The 22,537-nt window shown below is 44.2% G+C and overlaps 1 protein-coding gene across 5 annotated transcripts in view; it reads left to right on the top strand.

The window, feature by feature from the left end:
- Window positions 1-22,537, top strand: part of TENM1 (teneurin transmembrane protein 1) — a 203,512-nt gene that overhangs the window by 134,347 nt on the left and 46,628 nt on the right. For all 5 annotated transcript variants that reach the window (XM_044427332.1, XM_044427328.1, XM_044427330.1 and 2 more), the window contains 5 exons: window positions 2,046-2,165; window positions 5,212-5,473; window positions 7,109-7,376; window positions 15,733-15,876; window positions 21,541-21,790. In XM_044427332.1, coding sequence (XP_044283267.1) covers window positions 2,046-2,165; window positions 5,212-5,473; window positions 7,109-7,376; window positions 15,733-15,876; window positions 21,541-21,790 — 1,044 coding nt within the window. The remainder of the gene's footprint in view (window positions 1-2,045; window positions 2,166-5,211; window positions 5,474-7,108; window positions 7,377-15,732; window positions 15,877-21,540; window positions 21,791-22,537) is intronic.

The raw sequence follows: 22,537 nt of genomic DNA, 5'->3' as shown, positions 1-22,537 counted from the left end.
TCCAGATCACCCAACTGAGTTGATTTGCAAAAGATATAGAGCATTTAGTTGCTTTTAAAATAAATAGAATATGAAGTTGTTTGATTGATTCTTTATTGTAGATTTATTTTAGAATCTTCTTTTTTCCCTCCTGTTTTGTGATGGCGATGAAAATCGAGCTGGTTTTATACCATTTAATATATTAAAATCCTTTAGTGGTTTGCATTGAAAGGCAGCATAATGTAGAAACAAGATAAAAAGCTAACTAATTTAAATGGGAATATTTAAACACATTGCATTATCATAACAATAAAACAGGGCGATAACAGTCTCACTGGTCAGAAGAAGCTTGTGCAAATAAGATCAAGGCAGGAAGAAAGTATGAATTTGGGTAGCTTCAGGTAGGCTTTGTTGGCTAGAGCCTTTGCCTGGAGGATGGTTATTCCAGCAGGAAACTAAATCCAACTGAAGCCTTGCATAGATTTAGAAGACCTGCAGTGTGGTCAGGTTTCCCCCCATCCAGACGTTAAAGGACATCTGTAAGAATGGGATTTTACAAGACTTTGAAGGACTTTGAAGCCAAACAACAATGGCAGAACTGTGTCCACTGGCCAGGAGAAGCCTGAATGATACTTACCTTCTGAACCTTGGATGGTTTGAGGACTAGAGGTCAGACAAGAGTAGGAGTTGACTTCCTGGTTTCAGGAGGAAAGATAAGACACCTTGGAGGTTTAAAGAATGGTTTTTGTGTTGATGTATTTAAATCTTTTCCTTGATCATCTAACAGACCGGAATCACAAAACCAAAACCAAACCCTAATTCACATTCTGGTTTGTCTGGGAAAGAGGAAGTCAGAGCTTCACTTCGAGCACAAAACAAAGCTTGATGCTGTCTCATGAGATCATGGCTAGTTGAACCACTAATTGGCAGCATTCATGAGCACATAGTTTATGGATGCTAAGCTCGAATTCGCAGCACTTCTGCATTATCATTGCACAGGAACATGGCTGGTAGGTCTGAAAAATTCCAACAAACATTTGCCAGCTCTGGTGGACTATAAAACTAGGCAAGTTCCAGGCTGTACCACACCAGTTTCTGAAAGTGAGGGGAGGAGGAACAGATAGTAATAAAATCTGTTGTGGATTTAGCTGTTTGGTTCTATTCTTTGTAAGCCATCTAGAGAACCTTCCTGGATTTGGATGGGTTGCAAATAAATGGGTTATTTAAATAAATGGGTTGGATGGGTTGTTTAAATAAATAACTAGAAAGAGGTGAAAGAGTGACATAGCTGAAGGGAGAAAGGTTTTTAAAAGGAAGAATTGTTCCTAGTAACCCTCACTTTAATCCATGCACATGTGTGACCTCTTATAAAGAACATTGGGGAACTTGGATGGCTAATCAATGAGTCTTGTAGGTTGCCTAATAGATTGTGAACAGGAAAATGATGGAAGGGAAAATTTCATGGATTCCATGAGCTACGAGGCTCCTCAACACAGTGCTATGGATTTGACAGGTTGCTGCTTTTGGTAGTCTTGACAGGCAAAACCAATTTTCTGATCCCTTGTTGGAGAAAAGTGAATCTGCCGCTTCTATAACCAAGAGGACACAGAGGTTGAGTGAAGGAAAGGACAAAGCAAGTATTGCATTTGAGAGCTGTGTTTTCAGTAAATTCTACAGTTTCCCCATGAAAGCTATATATTGACGCAGTCATGCCTACAAAGGGGCAGAACGTTCTCTAATGGCTGTCCCTGCATTCAGGGAAATGGGGAAAGGCAGAAGAAGTTGTCCGATGCTGAATGGGCTGCCTAGCTGGCTTTGCAGGATCTCCAGAGCTTCACAGAAAGGGAGATGTCAAGGAATTGACAGCTGCATGGAAAACAGGTGTTTGTCCAGTTACTGCTTGAATCAGATGTGTCACCTTTGGAAGGCAAAAAAACGGGACATACGCAGAATTCGTTTCAGGAAAAATGCAGATACAGAATTATGAGATGCCATCAGGTCAGAACAACTATGTTCATCAATAATATGTCCTTAATTCATGTGCATTTCACTCCCTCTCAACACAGACGTGCTTGTGTCATCCGAGGCCAGGTGGTGGCGGTTGATGGAACCCCTCTGGTTGGGGTGAATGTGAGTTTCCAGCACCATAGTGATTACGGATATACCATCAGCCGACAAGATGGGAGGTGAGAGATTATTTGTTTTGTGTCTTCTGGTGATTATGGGCTTCTTTCACTAAAATATTTCATTAATCTAGTTGCTGGAAAATGGCTGAAAGCCCAAATAAATAAATAAGTGAACCATCCAGAGATGAAAGTAATTGGATGGGCTAGAAATATCCCACATAAATAAATAAAATAAATAACTGCCAACCAATTAAAATTAGATACTCATCTGCTCTGCTAGTGATGAATTAATTGATTAAATTTAAATACATGTGCATATTACCTAAGCTGCCCATCCCTGGATTAAAAACACACATGTAACCCATGAATTAAAATCTAGCCTTCCTGATTAAAATGGGGCTCCACCAATTAATCAACAATCCATTAAAACCCGCAAAAGTAGAAAAAGCTCACGTTCAGAATTTCATGATATCATTTCCTGCTACAGTATGGGCAACATAAATTCTGCAAAGCTGCAAATGAATAATCCACTTCAGTGCCATTTTTGGGGGAAGATTTTGAAATGCGAAAGATGGACATTATCTAATTAGGATTTCTGATTTACCTTTCTTTTAACAGAGCTGTCACTTGCACATATGTGTGCGCGCGTGTGTAATATATCCTGTGTACCATTTGGGGAATGTAATGGAATGTGCATAATTGAGTTTGACTCTCTATCACAATTTGTTACCATCAAAGGGTTCCAAAAGAGATACACTCTGTAATGGACTGAAGTAGCTATATCTACGGCTTAACGTTACTCGACTGCGGATGTTAAAGTCTTACGATAAAAAGCCTCCTCTGCTTAATATAATGTTCTGTGCTGTGCCTCTTGGAGAATACAGAGAGCTCTCCTTTTGCCATAGGCCACTGGATCAGGAATAAATACAAACGGGATCTGAAACAGTAGGAATTGCTGCTGTGCAGTATTCCAGCCACTAACTCCAGTCCAGTCCAGTCCTCTCCTCCCTGTTCTTAGGGCCTAGTTTTTGGTCTCATCCCAGCTCATCTCACTGGTTTTATCCCAGTGGGCACCGTCATATGCCTCCTGGCATCGCTGGCTCTTTATTGAGTCATTTGGGGGTTTCCTCTCCCTGGTGGCCCAATAACAAGGCACTGCAGTTCCCTTTCCTCTTCACCACTGCAGTGTGGGTGTTCCCCTGCTTCTTGTTCTGGCCCAGATGGTAGAGGTGGAGAGAAGGGGAGCAGCAGAAGCCCTTCCTCCTTGCTTCTGGGCTCTCTGTCCGTCAAGCAGCCAAGTGGTAGCAAAGGTGCAAAGGGATAGCAACAATTACAGCTGGTGGACTCACTGGCAGATGGGTCCCTCCTTGAGAGCATCTCTCTTGGGACATGAATGGTGTGGCCACAATTCCTCACTCACTGAAGTTTATGAGGCCTTTTCATGATACAGTTTATTTATGTATTTTATTTTATTTTTCGATTTATATCCTGCCTTTTTCCTATAAAGGGCTCAAGGCAGCTTACATCCTCCTCCTCCTCCATCTTATCCCCACAACAACAACTCTGTGAGGTAGGCTGGGCTGAGAGCCTGTGACTGGCCCAAAGTCACCCAGTTGGCACCATGGCTGAGCAGGGACTCGAACCCGGATCCTCTGAGTCCCAGTCCCATGCTGTTAACCACCACACCACACTGACTCTCCCAATTGTCCTGCAAGGCTACTCCAGGGCTTTCCAGCTTTATGTAGGTTATTTTAGGGCAAGGGAAATCTTCTATTGCATTTTCTATTGCAGCAAACCAGAAGAAAAGGCTGGAGAAAAGACAAAACTCCACCCTGGTGCAGTTTCACCTTTGCACCACCAGGTGGTTGGTTAACAGAATGTATAGGAAGGCTGAGAATTGCCTTTTTCCTCATCAAGGGAAAACAGGTGATTTCCCTGCATGGCACAGCTTAAGCTCCTCATACAGTGAACCCTTAGAGACTAGCTTTTCTCAAGTTCTGTACTTTGGCACATCCCGTCCTTCTCCCACCCTGCTGAGGTGTCTCTCTTGTCTGGGGACAGTGATACTTTGACCATATCTCAGCTCTGGGGTGATGCAGGCTGATCTCCTCCACATAGTTTTACCCCACCACCTTTGCAGCAACCTTCACTGCCTCAGCTGAGCACAGCGGTGCAGTGGACTCACCTGGCTGGGGCTATCTGTCCAGCAGCTTCCTGAGACAGGTAACAGGCCTGTGCAGCACATAGGTGTGCTCTTTCCACAGGCACCTACATCCCTGAACCATTGATATCTTCTTGGGAGGCCACTCCCCAGCCAAATGAGGTCCAGCCATTTTCTGCAGGACAGTGCTTCATCGGTGGTGGCACCCCAGCTGTGGGATGCTTCCCTCAGTGAGCTTCCCAGCTGCGTATCTTGGTACCACATCAGCACCATATATTTTCCTAAGCTTTCTTTCCTCTCTGCAGCTGTACTGTTTTTTAATGCTGCAGTTCATTTTATTTCTATACTTATTTTATTGAGTACATTTATATTCCACTTTTCTCCCTTCGCGGAACTCAAGCCAACCGCACGCAGTTCTCAATGGTCTCCCAGACCAGCGTAGTTTCAGCACGTTTGCAGACCACACCCCGGGAATGCCTCTTTTTTTTGCTGGTATTAGGTGGGTTCCATATTAAACTCACACTTAAGTAACCCACTGTAACCAGTGGCATTTGTGATGCACAATTAACAAGTTCCATTGGTTTCAATGGCTCTGCTGGTTAGGACTGAATGTATAACACAATATTGCATTGTTTTATCTCTTGTTGTCAGTTGCCCTGAGAAATGTGTTATATAGGGGCCTATAAGGCCTGTAAATACATAAATGTAGGGAAAATGTTTATTTAAGGTGGACTGGGCAGCAAGTGCAGTGCTTCTATATTCTGCATTCTGATGTTAAATCAAAAGGCCCTCTTTGTTCTACAAAAACGTATCAGCTGGATGGAAGAAGAATGGTCATGCTGAAGATGCATAATTCAAATGCCAGGTTGGAAACTTGCTTTCAAAGGGCTATTTTTAAAGTTGCATGGGATTTAAGTAAGATAAATTTTTGTTTTGTCTTTTCAGTTTTGACCTAGTGGCCATTGGAGGGATCTCCGTCACCCTGGTGTTTGAAAGGTCTCCTTTTCTTTCAGTGAAAAGGACACTTTGGTTGTCCTGGAATAGGTTCATTGTGGTAGACAAAGTAATAATGCAAAGAACAGAGGCAGAACCACCAACGTGCGACATCAGTAGCTTCATCAGCCCAAATCCGATTGTCCTTCCTTTTCCTCTGACATCATTTGGAGGATCATGTCCAGAAAGGGGAACAGTCATACCAGAATTACAGGTAAGAGAGCTGGAAACAGTGTCATGTTATTGACAGACTCATAGCAAATAGTTGGGTTTCATCTGAACGATGGAACATCTTTTATCATTATGAGTTAGCTGTATTATCATGAATTATTATGCTGTTAGTTGTGCTCCACGTTGGATTAATTTGCTTAGGAAGTGTGTGCTTCAGCAACAACTGGGGCTCCTCCAGCTAAAGTGGGCCATGGAGCAGACAAATAGGAACATTCCTCCTGGAGCAAACTAAAGTTCCAGCTTGTCCAGTGTCTTGTTCCCAATAATGCCTAAACTGATACACTTCAGCATAAAGCAATAAATTCATGGCTGGTCATTGTGTGAGAGAAATTGATTGATTGATTGTTTATTTATTATTATATTATATTATAATTTCATGTATTTATAGCCCTGCCCAACTGTTATCTCAGCTCATGAAGTAGAATTCACTGGCCCACAGCTTCTAAACAGGGAAGGTCTGTTTGGCGATCAAGACTAGTAGCCATGGATGAAAGTTGGCTACTAGTTTTAGTGGTAACTGCTCCTAAGCCCATCGAAGTCAGTGCGATCCCCAGGCCTTTGCCACAATGAATTCCATGGATAGTAACCTGGGAAGGCTGCTAGGAATTAATCTGGAGTGAGACACAAGCCTGTGTGATTATGAGGTCATTATTAAGTATTGTGCTTTCCTGCTTTTTGAGAGGCAAGATCCGGGCATGGAGTAAGGATGACAGATGCATAATAGAGAAGACAGCTGGGAACTCAGTGGGAAGGACGGAGGCACTCAGAAACAAAGAAATGTTACTGGGAATTCCCTAGCAACTGTACATTTCATATGCTGAAGTGGCGAGTGCTGCCAAGCTTCCCTTGGCTTGTGCCAGAGCTTGCTTGTTTATTTATTCATTTACAAGATTTATATGCCACTCTACGTCCATCAGGATTCCCGAATGATAAACCATGAAAGAAATAAAGCAGAATCAAGCTATTGAATTGAAATGTTTCATTTCAGCGTATAACAATAAATTCATGGCTGGTCAGTTGAGGAAGCCTAGTTCCAATAAAAGTGTCTTCAGCAAAACAAAACGTGTTGGCGCCTACCTGACATGGTTCAGCAGGAAGCTGCACAGGGGGAGAACCTGAGTGGCTTCTCTGGTGATCTTCGTGACTGGGTGGGTGCTCTCTCAGATACCCCGGGTTGCTTAGGGCTTTGTGCACCAGTGACATAATCTTAAACGTGGTACAGCAGCAGCAGTGCATTTCAGCAAAGGGGTGGCGTACTTAAGAGCAAGAGCGCCCAACAACAGCCCAGGTGTTGCGTTCTGCACTAGGGGCAGCTTCCACACAACCCTTCCAGGCAGTCCCACTGGGTGTACATTGGAGACATCCAATTTCGGGAATACTAGCAGCACTCTGCCTCTGTGGCCAAGCTACCCCAGCAGAACAGGCCAAGCAAGGAGCGCCATCCCCATGAAAATCTGAATCCATTGTGAGAAGCTGTCCCAGCATTTGTGGCTACAGATCTGCTCCTGGTTTGCTGCTGTAGTGATGCTTGTGTACCCAGGAAGAGCATGAGTTAATCCCGGTGCAGTTTTCTCCGGGGTAATTTGCTGCAACATTAACCTCCACCATCCTCTTTCAGGTCGTCCAGGAGGAAATACCCATTCCGTCCAGCTTTGTGAAGCTCAGCTACTTGAGCAGCCGAACTTCAGGATATAAAACTTTGCTGCGCATTATTCTGACACATTCTACCATCCCTCCTGGAATGACAAAAGTGCATCTTACAGTTGCTATTGAAGGACGGCTGGCTCAGAAATGGTTTCCTGCTGCTACCAATCTGGTCTATACCTTTGCATGGAATAAGACAGATATTTATGGCCAAAAAGTCTCTGGCTTGGCAGAAGCAATGGGTAACCTTTTGAAATAATTATGATTATTAGCGTGATAATAGACATCTCTGAAAATGATTGCTTAATCTGAATTATCTGGTGCGTGTGTGTTTTCCTCTTCCTCTAAAGAGAGGTCACAGTAAAGGCAAAGTAAAATAGTCACATTTTTTGATCACCAACCATTATTCTCTTCACTCCTCCTCATGCAGGAGTGAGCAACCATCCAGAAGTTTCCAGCTGGAGCTGGAATGGGACTCCTGAAAGGCAAGGAGGGGTGTATCTTTTTAAATACCCTATGGAGACATAAAACACAATCCCAAAGCAGACCAAGGAGGATGAACACTCCAGTGATAGAATGGAAGCTGGATGGGGAGAGTTAGGAAATAGCAGGCTGCAGGGACCTTTGGTATACTTCTGCCCCAAGGGAGGATGCTACACTCCATTGCAGGAGTCACTTTCCCTATGGAATAGCAAGCTCGGAAGGCTGAGGCTGTATCTGTGGGGAAGAGGGGGAATAAAAGTACCCAAAAGCAGCTAGCGCAGCGGCTCTGCATCTGTGGGGAACCCCTATTATTTTTTTTTTTATTATTATAACATTTCTATGCCATCCCTTGCCGAAACCTTGGGGCGGCTTACAACCCTAGATTTGTGGGATGGAATAAATGAAAATGGAAAGGCTTTTTTTAAAACCTGTAGAAATGGCTTCACAGGGATCTGTGAGCTTCTGGACTTACAGGATGTTGGTGCCAGGTGAGGAGAGAGAGAAAAGATGGAAAGGAGGCAAAGCGTGGCGATGCCACAGGGCCAGTGAGATTCGGTTTTGTGCTTCCAACAGGAAGCATAAAGGAAGCTCAATTACTCTCCCTCAGGAGTCTTGACCCAGCCCTGTCGAAGTGTGCACTAGAGTACACGCGGCTGGCTTCCCAGCGAGAGCAATACAATGTGCATAACCAACACATATATTTCTGCACGTTCCAATGCACATCTTGGTCAATACTTTCTCTTTTGCTGCACCACAAAGTCCGTATTCCTTTTCATCTTGCAAGTATTGTGCCCTTTCAAACACCCAGAAAATCACACAGAGGCACAAAACTATTGCGGACCGGGAAAATCGTTGTGTGTTCTACCCTGCTGGTTCTGTTCTGTTTTCTTTCTAGCAAGGAGTGACTGCTCTTGTTGCAGTGTGTGGAAAACCCTCTGACTGACACATAGAAGGAGGAATTGGCCACCTGGGAGGATAAAAGCCCACTGAGTCTCTGCTGCTTCATCTGGAATCTTATTTGCGGGAGCCTTCACTGATCCTGCCTTGACTTCGAAGCCAATCTTCTCCGGTTTAGACTTCCTACACTTCTAAAGCTACGCTTGATACCAACATTCCTTTTGGAAAGGAGAGTCATCCATGTCCCATATGCTGCTTGTGTATATTTTTGTCAGAGGAAGAACTGAGCGTCTTATACTGGCCTTGCTGGATCGCTCTCAAACATCAGCCAGAAAGAAATGTATTCCTTTGCTGCTCTAAAGAACTCAAGAACAGCCGTGGTAGATCAGACCAAAGGCTTATCTAAGCCAGCAAAGTGCTCACATGGTGGTCAGTGTGCTGCCTTTAGGAGCTCCCCAAATAGGACTTCATGGGACAGCCCCGTTCTGCTCATGTTCCAAAGCAGTTGGCTCACATCGGCCAAGGATAATGGGGACTAATAGCCACTGGCAGCCTTCCTCTCCCAGGAATGTATCTAATCCTCTTTAAAAGCCATCCAAATTTGAGGTCATCATTACATCTTCTGATAGTAAATTCCACAGTTTATCCACTGTGTGAAGAAATACTTCCTTTCGTGCATCCTGAATCTCCTAGCTTTTAGCTTCATGGGATAACGCTGGGTTCTAGTATTAGAAGAACATTTGTATTAGAATTATAAGTGTTATAATTTATTTATTTATTTATTTTTCGATTTATATCCTGCCTTTTTCCTACAAGGGGCTCAAGGCAGCTTACATCATTCTCCTCCTCCATCTTGTCCCCACAACAACAACCCTGTGAGGTAGGTTGGGCTGAGAGTCTGTGACTGGCCCAAAGTCACCCAGCTGGCTCAATGGCTGAGCGGGGACGAGAACCCGGGTCGCCTGAGTCCCAGTCCCAGCTCTTCACCACTGCACCACACTGGCTTTCTTTTCCCACTCTTTTTCTTGACAGGAATTCAAAGCAGCTTACAATCTTCCTCCTCCTCCTGTCCATTTTATCTTCACAACAACCCTGTGAGGTAGGTTGGGCTGAGAGTCTATGACTGGTCCAGAGTCACCCAGTTGGCTCCATGGCTTAGCAGGGACTAGAACCCGGATCACCTGAGTCCCAGTCCCGTGCTCTTAACCACTACATCACACTGGCTCTCCAGTAATAATTAATAATAATGATTTAATAAATTATTTATAATATAATAATTATAAATTATTTATTTAAAATTAAATAAGGGACAAAAATGCCTCTCTGCCCACTATCTCCCCACCATACATAATTGCATACACTTCTTGCATATCTCCCCTTACCATTTTTTTCTCTAAGCTAAACATTCCAGGGCACAGGAACCTTTTCCCATAGGGAACATGCTTTAGCCTTGTGATCATTTCGCTCCCACTTGGTTGCCCTCCTCCTTGGGTGAAATAAACATGGCCAGTTCTTCGAAGGAGTGTTGTTTTTTCAAGAAACATTCTTTTGACATCTTGTTAGCTAACAGATATTAACAAACATCTGGTCACAAACTTGTGTCTCGGTATTATCTGGATTTTATGCTACTTTTGTTGAACCGCATCTCTCTGCTACCAAGACTGCTGTAACTACGACCAACGCAAGTTGCATCTACTCCTTGCCCACTGTAACAATGGCTGCAATAGGAATGATGCCCCCCATTATTTTACATCTTGCACTTTTGCAGTCCCTTCTGGCCTAAGACCAGCATGAAGCCAAGCAGCAGCACTTTTCTGAAGCGACTTCTAGGCGGTTGTCTCAGTACAGCAGATGTATTGCCCTCTTCATATTCCCTCGCCCCAATTTCATCCTCCCTTGTACATCCTGCATGTACCACCTCTGGAGTACGTTTGTGTCTGGGTAGCCAACTGTCAAGCACCACGTGATCCGCTTGGCTGAACTATGTGGCAGTCCGGATTACCGACATCTCAAAACATGTTTACTTTCCATTCCATTGGTCCTTGTAATGCTACTTTCCCTCGGGCAGCTACACACACCTCCTTATGCATGCCACAGAGATGTTTAAAAATCATAAATCAGGCAGAATACTGCCATCTGGGGGAGGCTGTAAAAAGTTTCGTAGTCTTTTTGAAATAGAGAAAACCAGGGGAGAAAGGGGGACCGAAATGACTTTTTAAATAATCTGTTAATCTTTACCATCCCACCTTGATTTTGGAGGGCGAGGCACAGTGGTGGAATTACAAGAGTCCCTTGACCCCTTTCTTCCTCCAAAAATTCCCAAATCATGCCCCAAATAAGTGCGTCAGAACCAAAAGGAGAACTGGAGCTTCTGATGCAGCCTCTTCTGAGATTTGGGCTAGAGAGCTTTGGGAGTTCCTCCCTCTCTTGCTGAGTCTGTCAAGCCAAAGGGAAGGCTGAGTGAGAACGGAAGGCCTCTGCTCCTCTTGGAACTAGAAACAGCTGGCTGGGTTCTGGGAATAGCCATTGGTGAGTTCAGACATAACGCCAAGCTGTGGGCTACCACAAGGGTGGGGAACAATGTCCCCCTGGACTGCATGCAGTCCCCATCAACTCCCCCCACCAATTATTTTTGAAGTGGTCCATACTAAATAAAGAAGAAGTCAGAAAGAGAAGGAACACTTTTTGCCTGTTCTCCTTTCATTGGAAGGAGGAAACACATCAGTACCAGATCACAGCTAAATTAAAATGTTGGATTTTCCACTGATTCTGATTCTGACCACCTATTCTGTGGACAACTAAAGAATGACCTTTTCAGACAGTGGTTCTTTCTTACATGTGTATCGGAGGACACCTGTCCTACCTCTGTAGTGAGGCTAGGTAGTTGCCATTCCAATCAATTAGCTTTTATTGTATAGACATTACAGACAAACAAGCATGACCTCAGGGTACAGACTAGAATCTCCATATAAACAAAGGATCAAAGCTGGCATTGCTTAATGCTTGTCCTCTAAGCTCTGTTGAGCCTTCCAAGTTACAGCATCATAAATGAAAGTGGGCACAAAATTAGTCCGCAGCACTGCAACCCTCCCTGTTCAAGCTGCACAAGCTACCAAGACCCACCCTCCTTCCACGTCTTGCCAGTCCCTCTGGATGTTGCATCGCACTGCAGCACACGTCCCTCTTCTTGGGACAACCAGCTCTTGCTCCCCACTGTTGCCACCTCCTGTTCTGTGGGAACATGCATTTCCAACCATTTCGGAAAAGCCTCCCTAGTTATCAGGACTGTTCTTACACATATCTCACTCCTGCAGCCTTGTCTGCTTGGCAGCCTCGGACCCCTTTCCTCCTGCCATCTCAGTCAAAAACAGTCCCTTGGTCTTCTTGAGGAAGAGGAGGTTGAGATTGCTTCTTGGTCATCGGAGTGTAGGACATGAAATAACGGGCTCAAGTTTCAAGAAGCCAGTTGGTGGACCTCAGGAAGAACTTCCTGGCTGTTCGAGCAGTGCAACAATGGAACCCATGACCTGGGGAGGCAGTGGGCTCTCCCACCATGGAAGCATTCAAGATGCAGTTGGACAGCCATCTGAAAGGGATGCTTCAACTTGGAGTCCTGCACTCCTCAGGGGTTGGACCTGATGGTCATCCTGGTCCTTCCAACTCTTCCATTCTTTGAGTCTAGGAACTTCTGCAGAGGTGCTGGACCCAATCCCTACACTGTGTTTTGTGTGGGTACCTGTCCTGCTATTCTAGCCACACTATCTTATTTTCCCTCACCACCTTTCTCAGGACTCTCTCTCTCTTTGAGAGAGGAGGGCCTGATCTCAGTCTCTCAACATTCTGCTCTCCTACACTTCCTCCAGGCCTTCAGAACAAAGCTTGAGTCCCATTATTTTTAACCTTATGGGCTGAACAGAACAAACAGTGTTTCACTGGATTCAGATTCAGTGGTGCATCTGGTTGCACCTTGCATTTTATTTGGGTTGATCGTTATTTTATTCTGCATCTCCACTTCTTTTTCTCCAGCCAGAAATAATCCTTTGTTCAACACATACACAGTTTTTCTCAGCAACGGATTCATCATGGTTAAAGGAGGAGGAATAGGAAGAGAACCAACATATATATAATTATTTTCTCTCCTTTGATTCCAAGAAAAATCCCTCATTAAAAATTCCAGTAAAAGTACAGTCAATTAAAATAATTGTGGCATAATAACTGCATAGCGCTAAACAATCTTGGGACGAAGCAGCAAATTTCATACAAACGGTTTTCTCTCCTCAAGTGTTCTGCACTGGAACAGAAGGGCAGGGGGATAAAATGGAAAATCTTCATTTTTTTTTCCTTCCAGCAAGATCTATTAGCTTCAAAGTAATAGATTAGCGGGAGCGGGTTAAGGGCAGATGGGATGGTAGCTCCCTGATATAGATGAAATAGGAGGTCCGTCTGCTGCAGGTATGATGGATTAGGTCCTTGCATGTGATCCTAAACCCAGCACATCCGCAGCTGTGTCAAAGGAGCATCTTTTTTCACTGTGTTGATGAATGGTTGGAAGGTTCACAGGACCAACATCTGAGCTCAGTGCACACATCCTGTTCTCAATTGCTGTGAGGGCTGTTAGTTTCGCCCTCCTTCCAGGCAGACCAGGACAATGGCTTTCCAACTCAAAGGTTTTAGTACCAACCAGTGACGCTGCCTTTAAAGTACAAATGAAGGATATCGCAGAAGTCAGTAACAAAAGAAGTAAGCCATGGTAGAACGCCAACCTTTAAGGGAAAGTGGTTTAATGATAAGTAGATTCCAAATTGAAAAACCAGCCCTGCTTCCAAACTAAAATGAGCAAACCGCACCTCCTGCTTCAGGGCGAATGGACTGGAGCAACAGAACCTCCTCAGTGAGTTGGTCTGCTTAGCCTGATGGCCATGCACAGGGCCTGGTGTTGCTGACTCTGCCCCTCCTCATTAGACCCTCCTGCTAAGCTTTCCTATAGAATTTAAAACTGTCTTGCCCTCAGCAACTCGCCAGCTTACCTCTGCGTCCACTGGTCCTGCAAGTCCACTGTAGACGCAAACCCCTTCTGCGTCAGAATCTGTTTCCAAAACTTTTGTAGGCTCCTCTGTGGGACAAGTGGCCCCATAAACGCCACAAGAAAAAATATGGCCCCTGGGAAGCAGATTGCTGCTGTGAGACTTTAAGGAGCAATACTTATTGGTGGGGAAGTGGAGGAGATCTAGTCAACCAGTTAGCCTGGCTGGCTGCCAGAGTATAGCCAGGTAACCATTTTAATAGGCCCTCCAAGGAAAGGAGCCATAACTCAGTGGAAGAGCAAATGCTTTGCAGGAAGATGATTCTAGGTGCAAACCCCCAGTTTAAGTTTCCAGGCAGGATTTGGTGGCAGGTCTTGAGAAAGCCTCTTCTTTGCATTGTGTCCTGGAAGGCACTTCCAAGAGGACAACACTGGGCTGGATTCACTGGACTTGTCATAAAACAAGTTTTAAAGTTCCTCTGCATAGACCTTGCTGATTCCATCGTTTTTACTCCTTCCAGGGTATGCAACACGTCCAGATTTATTTGTGTTTTGTTTCTAGCTTTAGCCAGCTCTCCCAGCCTGGTACCCCGAAGAACGACTGGGGTGTGTCTGGCATTGTGGTCCAACACATCCGCAGGGCTCCAGGTTGGGGAAGGCTGGGTTTCAGCCTTCCCGTTTGTCCCTGACAGAAGTGAAATGCTAATTTAAAACCTGAACATTTCCCTCCAGGAGCTGAAGGCCAATTATACCTTTTAGCTTCCCAGAAATCCTTTCCTCCTCCCACACAGGCTTCTCAAAACTCCGTAGGTGGCACATTCCCAGCAGGCATGCAGCAGTAATCTCGGGAATTTATGATACATCCACTCCAGTGACAACAATTTTGTTCTGCTTTCTTCAGGAGAATGGAACAGAGGATATTGGCATATGGAAAGCAACTTTAGAATGCAAGGACTAGTTCCGTGGCTTCCACTGTTTTGATTGACAGCTACGTTTTCATCTCTGTTTGGGTTGACATCTCTCCTGCTTCCCGAAAGATGTCATAGCTATGGATGTTGCAGCTGCAGTCCTTGACCTGACTACCCGCAGTATCAATTTTCTTGGTCACCAGAACGAGAAAAGAAAAGAAAGACAAATTTTTATCAGCAGTGCATGCAAAAGCTGCTTGTTTTGCTGATACATAATATGTATTTCCTACCACCGTAGCCTTGTTGCCACCATATACTTGCTATTTAATTTTTGCTAATGAAAACATGGGGCAAAAGCTGCAGCAAAGATTTCTTTCTTTTCTTTCCATCAGGTGCGCAAATTCACAGGCCCGAAGGCCAAATCCAGCATTCCCCTGTTCGCAATTTTTAATTTATTATTTATTTCTTTATTTTTCAATTTATATCCTGCCTTTTTCCTACAAAGGGCTCAAGGCAGCTTACATCATTCTCCTCCTCCATCTTATCCCCACAACAACCCTGTGAGGTAGGTTGGGCTGAGAGTCTGTGACTGGCCCAAAGTCACCCAGCTGGCTCCATGGCTGAGCGGGGACGAGAACCCGGGTCGCCTGAGTCCCAGTCCCAGCTCTTAACCACTGCACCACACTGGCTCTCTTTTCCCACTCTTTTTCTTGAGAGGAATTCAAAGCAGCTTACGATATTCCTCCTCCTCCTGTCCATTTTATCTTCACAACAACCCTGTGAGGTAGGCTGGGCTGAGAGTCTGTGACTGGCCCAAAGTCACCCAGTTGGCTCCATGGCCGAGCGGGGACTCGAACCCGGATCCTCTGAGTCCCAGTCCCAGCTCTTAACCACTGCACCACACTGGCTCTCTCAAATGGTCTAAATGTTGTTTTATGTACTGTGTTTTATTGTTTTTATACCTCATCGTGAACAACCCAGAGAGCTTTGGCCACGGGTGGTATAGAAATGTAATAATAACAACAACAATAATTACTTGCTGCCGCCACTCCCCGGCTTCCTAATAATGTCATGTACTAATAGTGCCCTGCCTGGGTTTCATTGGATTTATTCCCCACAAAATGTGCACAGGATCTTAGCCTTATCTACTGAGACAGAATATTCCTCCTCTGAAGAATAAAAGTAGACAATGCAGAACTAACTAGCAATTAACTGATCGGAGAATGAGCCTGGGAAATTGTTGGGAAAGCCGCCTGTAATAATGCATCCCTGATTATCTCCTTGCAGTGTCCGTAGGCTATGAGTATGAGGCTTGTCCTGACTTGATCCTCTGGGAGAAAAGGACTGTCACACTACAAGGATTTGAGCTGGACGCATCAAACCTGGGAGGCTGGTCCTTGGACAAACACCACATTTTGAATACACAGAGCGGTAAGCGTGTTTGTTATCAGTAAAACAGCATGGTCTTTATCAAGATGGGAAATTACTTTTTTTTTTTGCACATTTTTTATTAAGATTTTAAACTAAAAACTAAAAAAATCAATCATCAATTACATCGGACATACTGGGTCAGCCCGCTATAACATACTATAATCATATTCAAATCGATTTATAAAAATTTAAAGACATCTTTAAATCTAAGCCAAGTCCCATTTCTCCAGCCAATCATAAAAAAAGTCCCAAGTTTGACAGAAGTCAGTATCTTCTTTCTCCTTCAGTAATAGAGTCAATCTGTCCATTTCTGCACAGTCCAGAATCTTTTTTAAAATCAGTTCCTCAGTGGGTAGTTCCTCACTCTTCCAGTACTGAGCAAGCGGAATCCTTGCCGCTGTGATTAAATGTAGCATCAAATACATTTCTTGTTTGCTAATATTTTCCGGTACAATACCTAACAAGAAAATTTCAGGTTTAAAAGCTAAGGGTTTTTGTAGCATTTCCTCAAGCCATTTATGTATTTTAATCCAATGCTTTTTCACATATTCACAGGTCCACCACATATGGTAAAAAATACCCACATCATGTTTACATTTCCAACATCTATTTGACGTATTTGGAAACATCTTAGCTAATCGACTTGGCGACAAATACCATCTATAGAACATTTTATATAAATTTTCTTTATACGAAGTTGCTAATGTTACCTTAGTATTTCTCTCCTATAGCTTTTGCCACTTTTCTAATTCAATATTATATCCAAAATGTTGTGCCCATGTTATCATAGTTTCCTTAACCTGTTCCATCAAGATGGGAAATTATGAAGGGGACAATGAACTTTAAAAGAAGCATTAATAAGAAATTTAGGCAGACACTGAGGTTCAGATCAGCACCATGTAATCGGAACCCATTACTATTAAGGTAGAGAAGGAAATGTTTCTAGCCTTGGAACAGAGGGCAGGACATGTTCCAATGGAGCAAAGCTCAGGGAACCCACATTCAGGGTGGATGCCAGGGAGTACATCCTGGTATTTAGGACCCTGAGGGTATGGAATGGGCTTCCACGGGAGGTGGCTGAAGCCCCATTGGTGAGGGTGTTCAAGGACAGGCTGGACAAGGCATGTCATGAGAGGAGCTGGCTGGAGCCGGGGGTCAGACTAGGTGGCCCAGGGGGCCACTTCTGACTTGCTGTGTTTCTATGTCTCTAAACTGGGCAGGGTGACATGGTAATTAATTTGGGGGGAGCCAGGGGATGGTGTTTGGAGGTTTCATTGAGTGATAGACCCCTTTTCTTGGCCCTCCCTAATCTAAGCACTGAGGGAAAGACAAAGTCTGTACTCTCAAAGTTCATTAGCCAAAAGGTCAAAAATAATTTACCACTTGATCCCTACTAAAAGCTCAAGAGCTACTCTCATCAGCCCGAGCCTTGGAAAATACATATTTAAGGTTAATTCCATGATTCAAGCCTTTAAAAAAACATTGTATATGTCAGGCAATGCTCTTGAATATTGACCTGCAGGGAATGGAAAGGAATACATTTTGAGCAGCTTTCTCATTTATGAATTTCTTCCTCCCAAAGTTTCCAGCACTCAGTTAAGCTAGATAAAGCGTTCTGCCTGGATGCAATCACCAGGGCAAAATTTTGAGAAGTGTCAACTGTGTTTGCAAAAATAACATCAAGAATTCCAATAATTGGCATGCAATCTTGTTTTCCCTGACACACCCAAATCAAGCAGCATTCCTTTGACTTCCCAACTTCAACTTCACAATTTCCTCAAGCACTGTCCACTTCCCCAAATGCTTTGCTAACACTCTCTGCTGTTATTCTTCCATTTAAGGTGAATCCTATACATGTTAAGACAGAAAGGGGGCATAGGATTGCACATTTGTGTGTTTGCATATTCATACACATATACTGCTTTAATAATACAGTATTAGGGCCTGGTTACCTGAAGGACTATCTCCTTCCAGATGTGCCTGCCCACCCCTTAAGGTCTGGGGCAGAGGCCCTTCTCCAGGAGCCCTCCCTGAAGGAGATTAGGAGGGTGACTACCTGGAGGAGGGCCTTCTCTGTGGTGGCACCCCGATTTTTGAATTCGCTCCCCAGAGAGGTTCACCTGGCGCCATCACTTTATTCTCTTCAGTGTCAGGCTGAAACCTTTTTATTTTCCAATGTTTTAAGATTTGATTGTTTTAACAGGGGTTGTATTGTTGTTTGGAAATTTTATTAGGATGCTGTGTTTTATTTTATATTGTCTTATTGTTAAACCATCCCAAGACCATGGTAAGGGACAGTCTAGAAAAGTTTTAAACAAAGAAAGGACTTGGAAGAAGACATGCCAAAATGAATCCCTTCAGCACTTAAGAACAGTTCCACTTCTCCCCATGTGGGGTTTTCTTGACTCCCAGCATGTTGTCATTTACCAATTAATCAGAGTCCCCCAAAATTAAACGCAAAAATCAGGCAAAGCAAACACTCTATGGGTGGAAAGGAGATGTTTTCACTATAGATTCTCTTACCAGCTATAGAAACGCTCTCCCTGTACCCTGCCACTTCTTAATTGTTCTTCAGGTCTCTAAAGATCAACAGAAAAGTGTAAGCTGTAGGGTTTCGGCCAGTTTTTTCCTACTCCCTCTTTCTTGGTATGCGTAGACCCTTGGGCTAAGCTGAATGCCAAGTCTCAAATAAAAAAGAGGCTTTGCTACTAAAGAAATTCATTCAGATCTGCCTATAGAAGTTCAAACATCTCTCTTCCTTGGGTACGATAAAAGAATACCATTTTGAGGGTAATCTAGTGGATCAAAGGGTTTCCTCAAGTAGCATTGTCCAGGCAGTGCTGTCGACAGCTTTAAGGCCAAACTACATAGTATGCAGGAGATGACATCTCCAAATATTTCTGTTTTTAGTGGAACACAGTTATTGTGCTATCGGGAGGTCCAACACGGCCTGAAGCTGCTGCACTGGGGGAGGAGGAAAAGTCTAACCCAGTCCCCCTGCACAGTTTGCACACTCTAGATGTGCTGTTATCCCTGCTGAGGAGAAAAATATGGGTACCTATGTAGTACCTGTATTTATTTTCTAGCAGGCTAATATCAGCTTTGGAACCAGGCGAATTTTGAAGGGGAAAACTACATGGAGAAGAAAAGGTTCAGGGTTAAACACCCCTCCCGTAATCCCACTGTTCCGATCAGAATCAGCCACTTGCAGGGTGGGGGAAATGCCGGAGAGCAGTCTAATCACAGATCTCCTACATCACATGTGCTTTGGCTCTTACATAACATCCTGGCTTGTTTTTCCAGTTTATTAATAGGCATAACAGAATGTGGTGTCTTCACACCAGCCAAGCGCTTCGTGTTAAAAGCAGCACATGATTGGGGGAAGAGGGAGGCAGGAAAGAGGGAAGGCGTGCTCAGCCCCAGTGCACCATCCTGGTTTCATAAACCTTTATAAACCAGGTTTAAGACGCCTGGAATGATTGTCTGCGCCAGGTCATTGCATCTAGCCAGCTTCGAGGCTGGGCATGGCTAGCACCTGCCTGAGGACCCCACACCCCACCAGGTTCCCAGGGTCACCCTGGCATTCTTTCTCTCTTTCGCCTCTGCACCTGCCTTTTTGCTGCTCCTTTCTTTCATTGTGGCAACAGTGGTGGCACAGAGGAATTGCAGCACCAGAAGCCGTGATCTGTTTGCTTCCTTCTATCAAGGAAGCAACTGGTTGCAAGGATCCTTCCTTGGATCCAAGCAAGGATCCTGGAGGGCAGAGAGTAATAGTTCCTTGTGACAGTGACTGCAAGAAGATAGACTCACTGAGGAGGTGACCCATGGAGGAAGGCTCTGTCTTCAGGAAGACCGCAAGGGATTATCGCCATCAAAATAGGTGGTCTAAATCTCTGGGCTAAGGCGCCAGAAGATGGAGATGTTTCCACCTGTCATGTTGTGCCCAGCACTGCTTTTCCTTTTCTTTCATTACCTTCAGGATGAGTCAAGCCATCAGTCTTACCTAAAAAAAAAACCTAAATATTGGACATGCATCCTTCTTCGATGTCTCTGATATGATAAAAGTTGAGTCAGTTGGTGAAAGCATGTGATAATTGATCAAATTGTCAAGTGCTTTTTGGGGTTCTACATTTAAGAACAAAGGTGTCCTTTGCTGATTGTTTTTATCAAGATAAAGCGTGTGTATCTTGATTGTCTTTATGGCACAACATCAAACTTACACCCCCTTTTTTATGGCCAGCCATAAAACCTTCATACATAAGACACGTCTTTCAGGGGAAACAGGGTCTCCATGGCCCTAATTATATATTGCTACTTGTGTGAGAGGATGAAAGATTGCCTTTACACATTTAGCTACAGACAAAGGCCAACTGCTCCTGTCATTTCAGTGGATTTTTACTGCCCAGGGAGACTGTTTCTGTGTGCAGTAACCACCCTGGCTTGTTGCCAAGCTGCTCTTATAAACCTACAAGAAGCTCCAAAGAGGAATAAACATCCTGTCCCTCATTGTCCATAAATAAGCTTTCAAACATTATTTCCATATTGAATTCCTTGAGTTCAACATTAAGAACCATTGCTATTTATCTTCCAGGAAAGTTGCTGTTCTTGTTGTTTCATGTTTATTTATAAGCTTCAAGAACAGTCTCTAAAATGTGTTGAAGGGAACCCAACTTTGAAACTTCTAGGAGCTTATTTTATTTTATTATTTTATTTTTATACCACCCATAGCTGAATCTCTCTGGGCAGTTTACAACGAAGTATAAAAACATAAAATACAATAGAGAAAAATATAATTAAAAATTAATTTAAAAGAACATTAAAGGACAATAAAAAGTCCTGGCCAAGAGCAAAAGTATGTGAGTAAAAAAAGAAGAATTGTATAAAAGGAAAATTAACCAGTGATTTTCTAACTAGTCCTAGATGGATAGGATCCCTCCGAGGAATTCAGTATTTCATAGGGTATTTTAGCTGGCAACATACAGGTATGTGAGGGGATGTCACATGGAGATGGGTAGAGACCTGTTCTCCCCTGCAGAGGAAGGCAGAACGCGCTCCAATGGAGCAAAGCTCAGGGAGCCAAGGTTCCATTTGGATGCCAGGAAGCACTTCCTGACAGTCAGGACCCCGAGGGTGTGGAATGGGCTTCCCCTGGAGGTCATTGAGGCCCCATCGGTGCGGGTGTTCAAGGATAGGCTGGACGTCCACATGGTGGGCATGTCGTGAGCGGAGCCAGCTGGTGCCGGAGGTCAGACTAGATGGCTCGGGAGGCCCCTTCTGACTCGCTCTGTTTTCTATGTTTCTATGTTCCAGGCTGGTTTGTCTTGCTGGGAACTTGAGCCTTTACCAGACAGTCTCAGATGAAGAGACAGGAAGGTCAAAAATGAAGCACACCTGGAGCCAGATGTTGTGGGCATGAGGTGTGCATGTAGACGCTGTCTCAAGGCTGCACCTCTGCACACCTCTGTCTTAGTAGCACCCCCAGGCTTCCAGTTCTGGAGCAGAACTGCTCTAAGCTGGGAATTTTGAATCTCTGCAGAAATGCATCTTAACATATTGCATCTAAATATATTGTGTATAACAAGCTTCCTTTGTGTTCAGTGTGAACAAGGCCTGGTAAAATGCCACGAGCAAAGCTATGGACTTACTGTGTGTGTTTCAAACCAGGTATCGTACATAAAGGAAATGGAGAAAACATATTTATCTCCCAGCAGCCACCAGTAATCTCAACTGTGATGGGTAATGGGCACCAGAGAAGCGTCTCTTGTGCCAATTGCAATGGCCCGTCTCACAGCAGTAAACTCTTTGCCCCTGTTGCCATGGCCTCTGGAACTGATGGCAGTATATACATTGGAGATTTCAATTTCGTTCGGAGGCTCCTTCCTTCGGGGAACACCATTAGCATCCTAGAACTAAGGTAGGAAGCTATGGGGGGCTTTGGAAAACATGGTGTGTGTTTAATCCTCCCCCTCGCCAAAAAAATCATATAGAAGAAAACTCCCAAACCTGCTGGACTGTTGCAGTCTGGGACTTCTTCTTTCAGGGAGATCGCTAAGAAAGCTGCATGGGGATGGGGTGATTCCTCCTCCAGGGTTTCCGATCACATGCAGTGCTTCTTAGGAGTTCCTCTTTTTCAGATTAGGTGGCGTAGCCCACCCATGTCCTGCATGCAAAGGCTCTTGGGATGAGATTTGAAAGGGCTCAAGGATGAACACCAGGGGGGCATCCATGACAAAACCCTTCCCTTCTACGAAAAAATAATGAAAATGGTGTGATAGTTCCCCAGAAGCAATTTGCACCTTCAGGATGGCTTCATTCTGGCCAGCTCAGACTCTGCTGCCTCCCAACTGAAACTTTAAAATCGCTGTTGGGGGGTGTCTTCTTTCTTTCACTGCGTAAAACAGGTCACCAAACCGATCCTGCTGGTAAATAGCCCATTCAGGAAAAGGTACTGAGTCATTCACTTCCATGCAGGAAATATCAATTGAGCATCCCTGATGATGGGAAATCATTTGGCTTACAAAGGACAGTAATGCACAAGTCCAAATAATACCCTCAGTTCTCTCTACTTAGAAAGCACGATGATAAACATCAGAAAAGTTTGAGTTGAACCTGAGCTGACCTGGATCCCCTAAATTAGTGATAATCCAGAATGCCCTTTGAG

The sequence above is a fragment of the Varanus komodoensis genome, unplaced genomic scaffold, assembly GCF_004798865.1.
Source record: "Varanus komodoensis strain SLA01 unplaced genomic scaffold, ASM479886v1 scaffold18_3, whole genome shotgun sequence".
Classification (NCBI taxonomy): domain Eukaryota; kingdom Metazoa; phylum Chordata; class Lepidosauria; order Squamata; family Varanidae; genus Varanus; species Varanus komodoensis.
The sequence above is the reverse complement of the archived record's forward strand: the minus strand, read 5'-3'. Positions and strand labels throughout refer to the sequence as shown.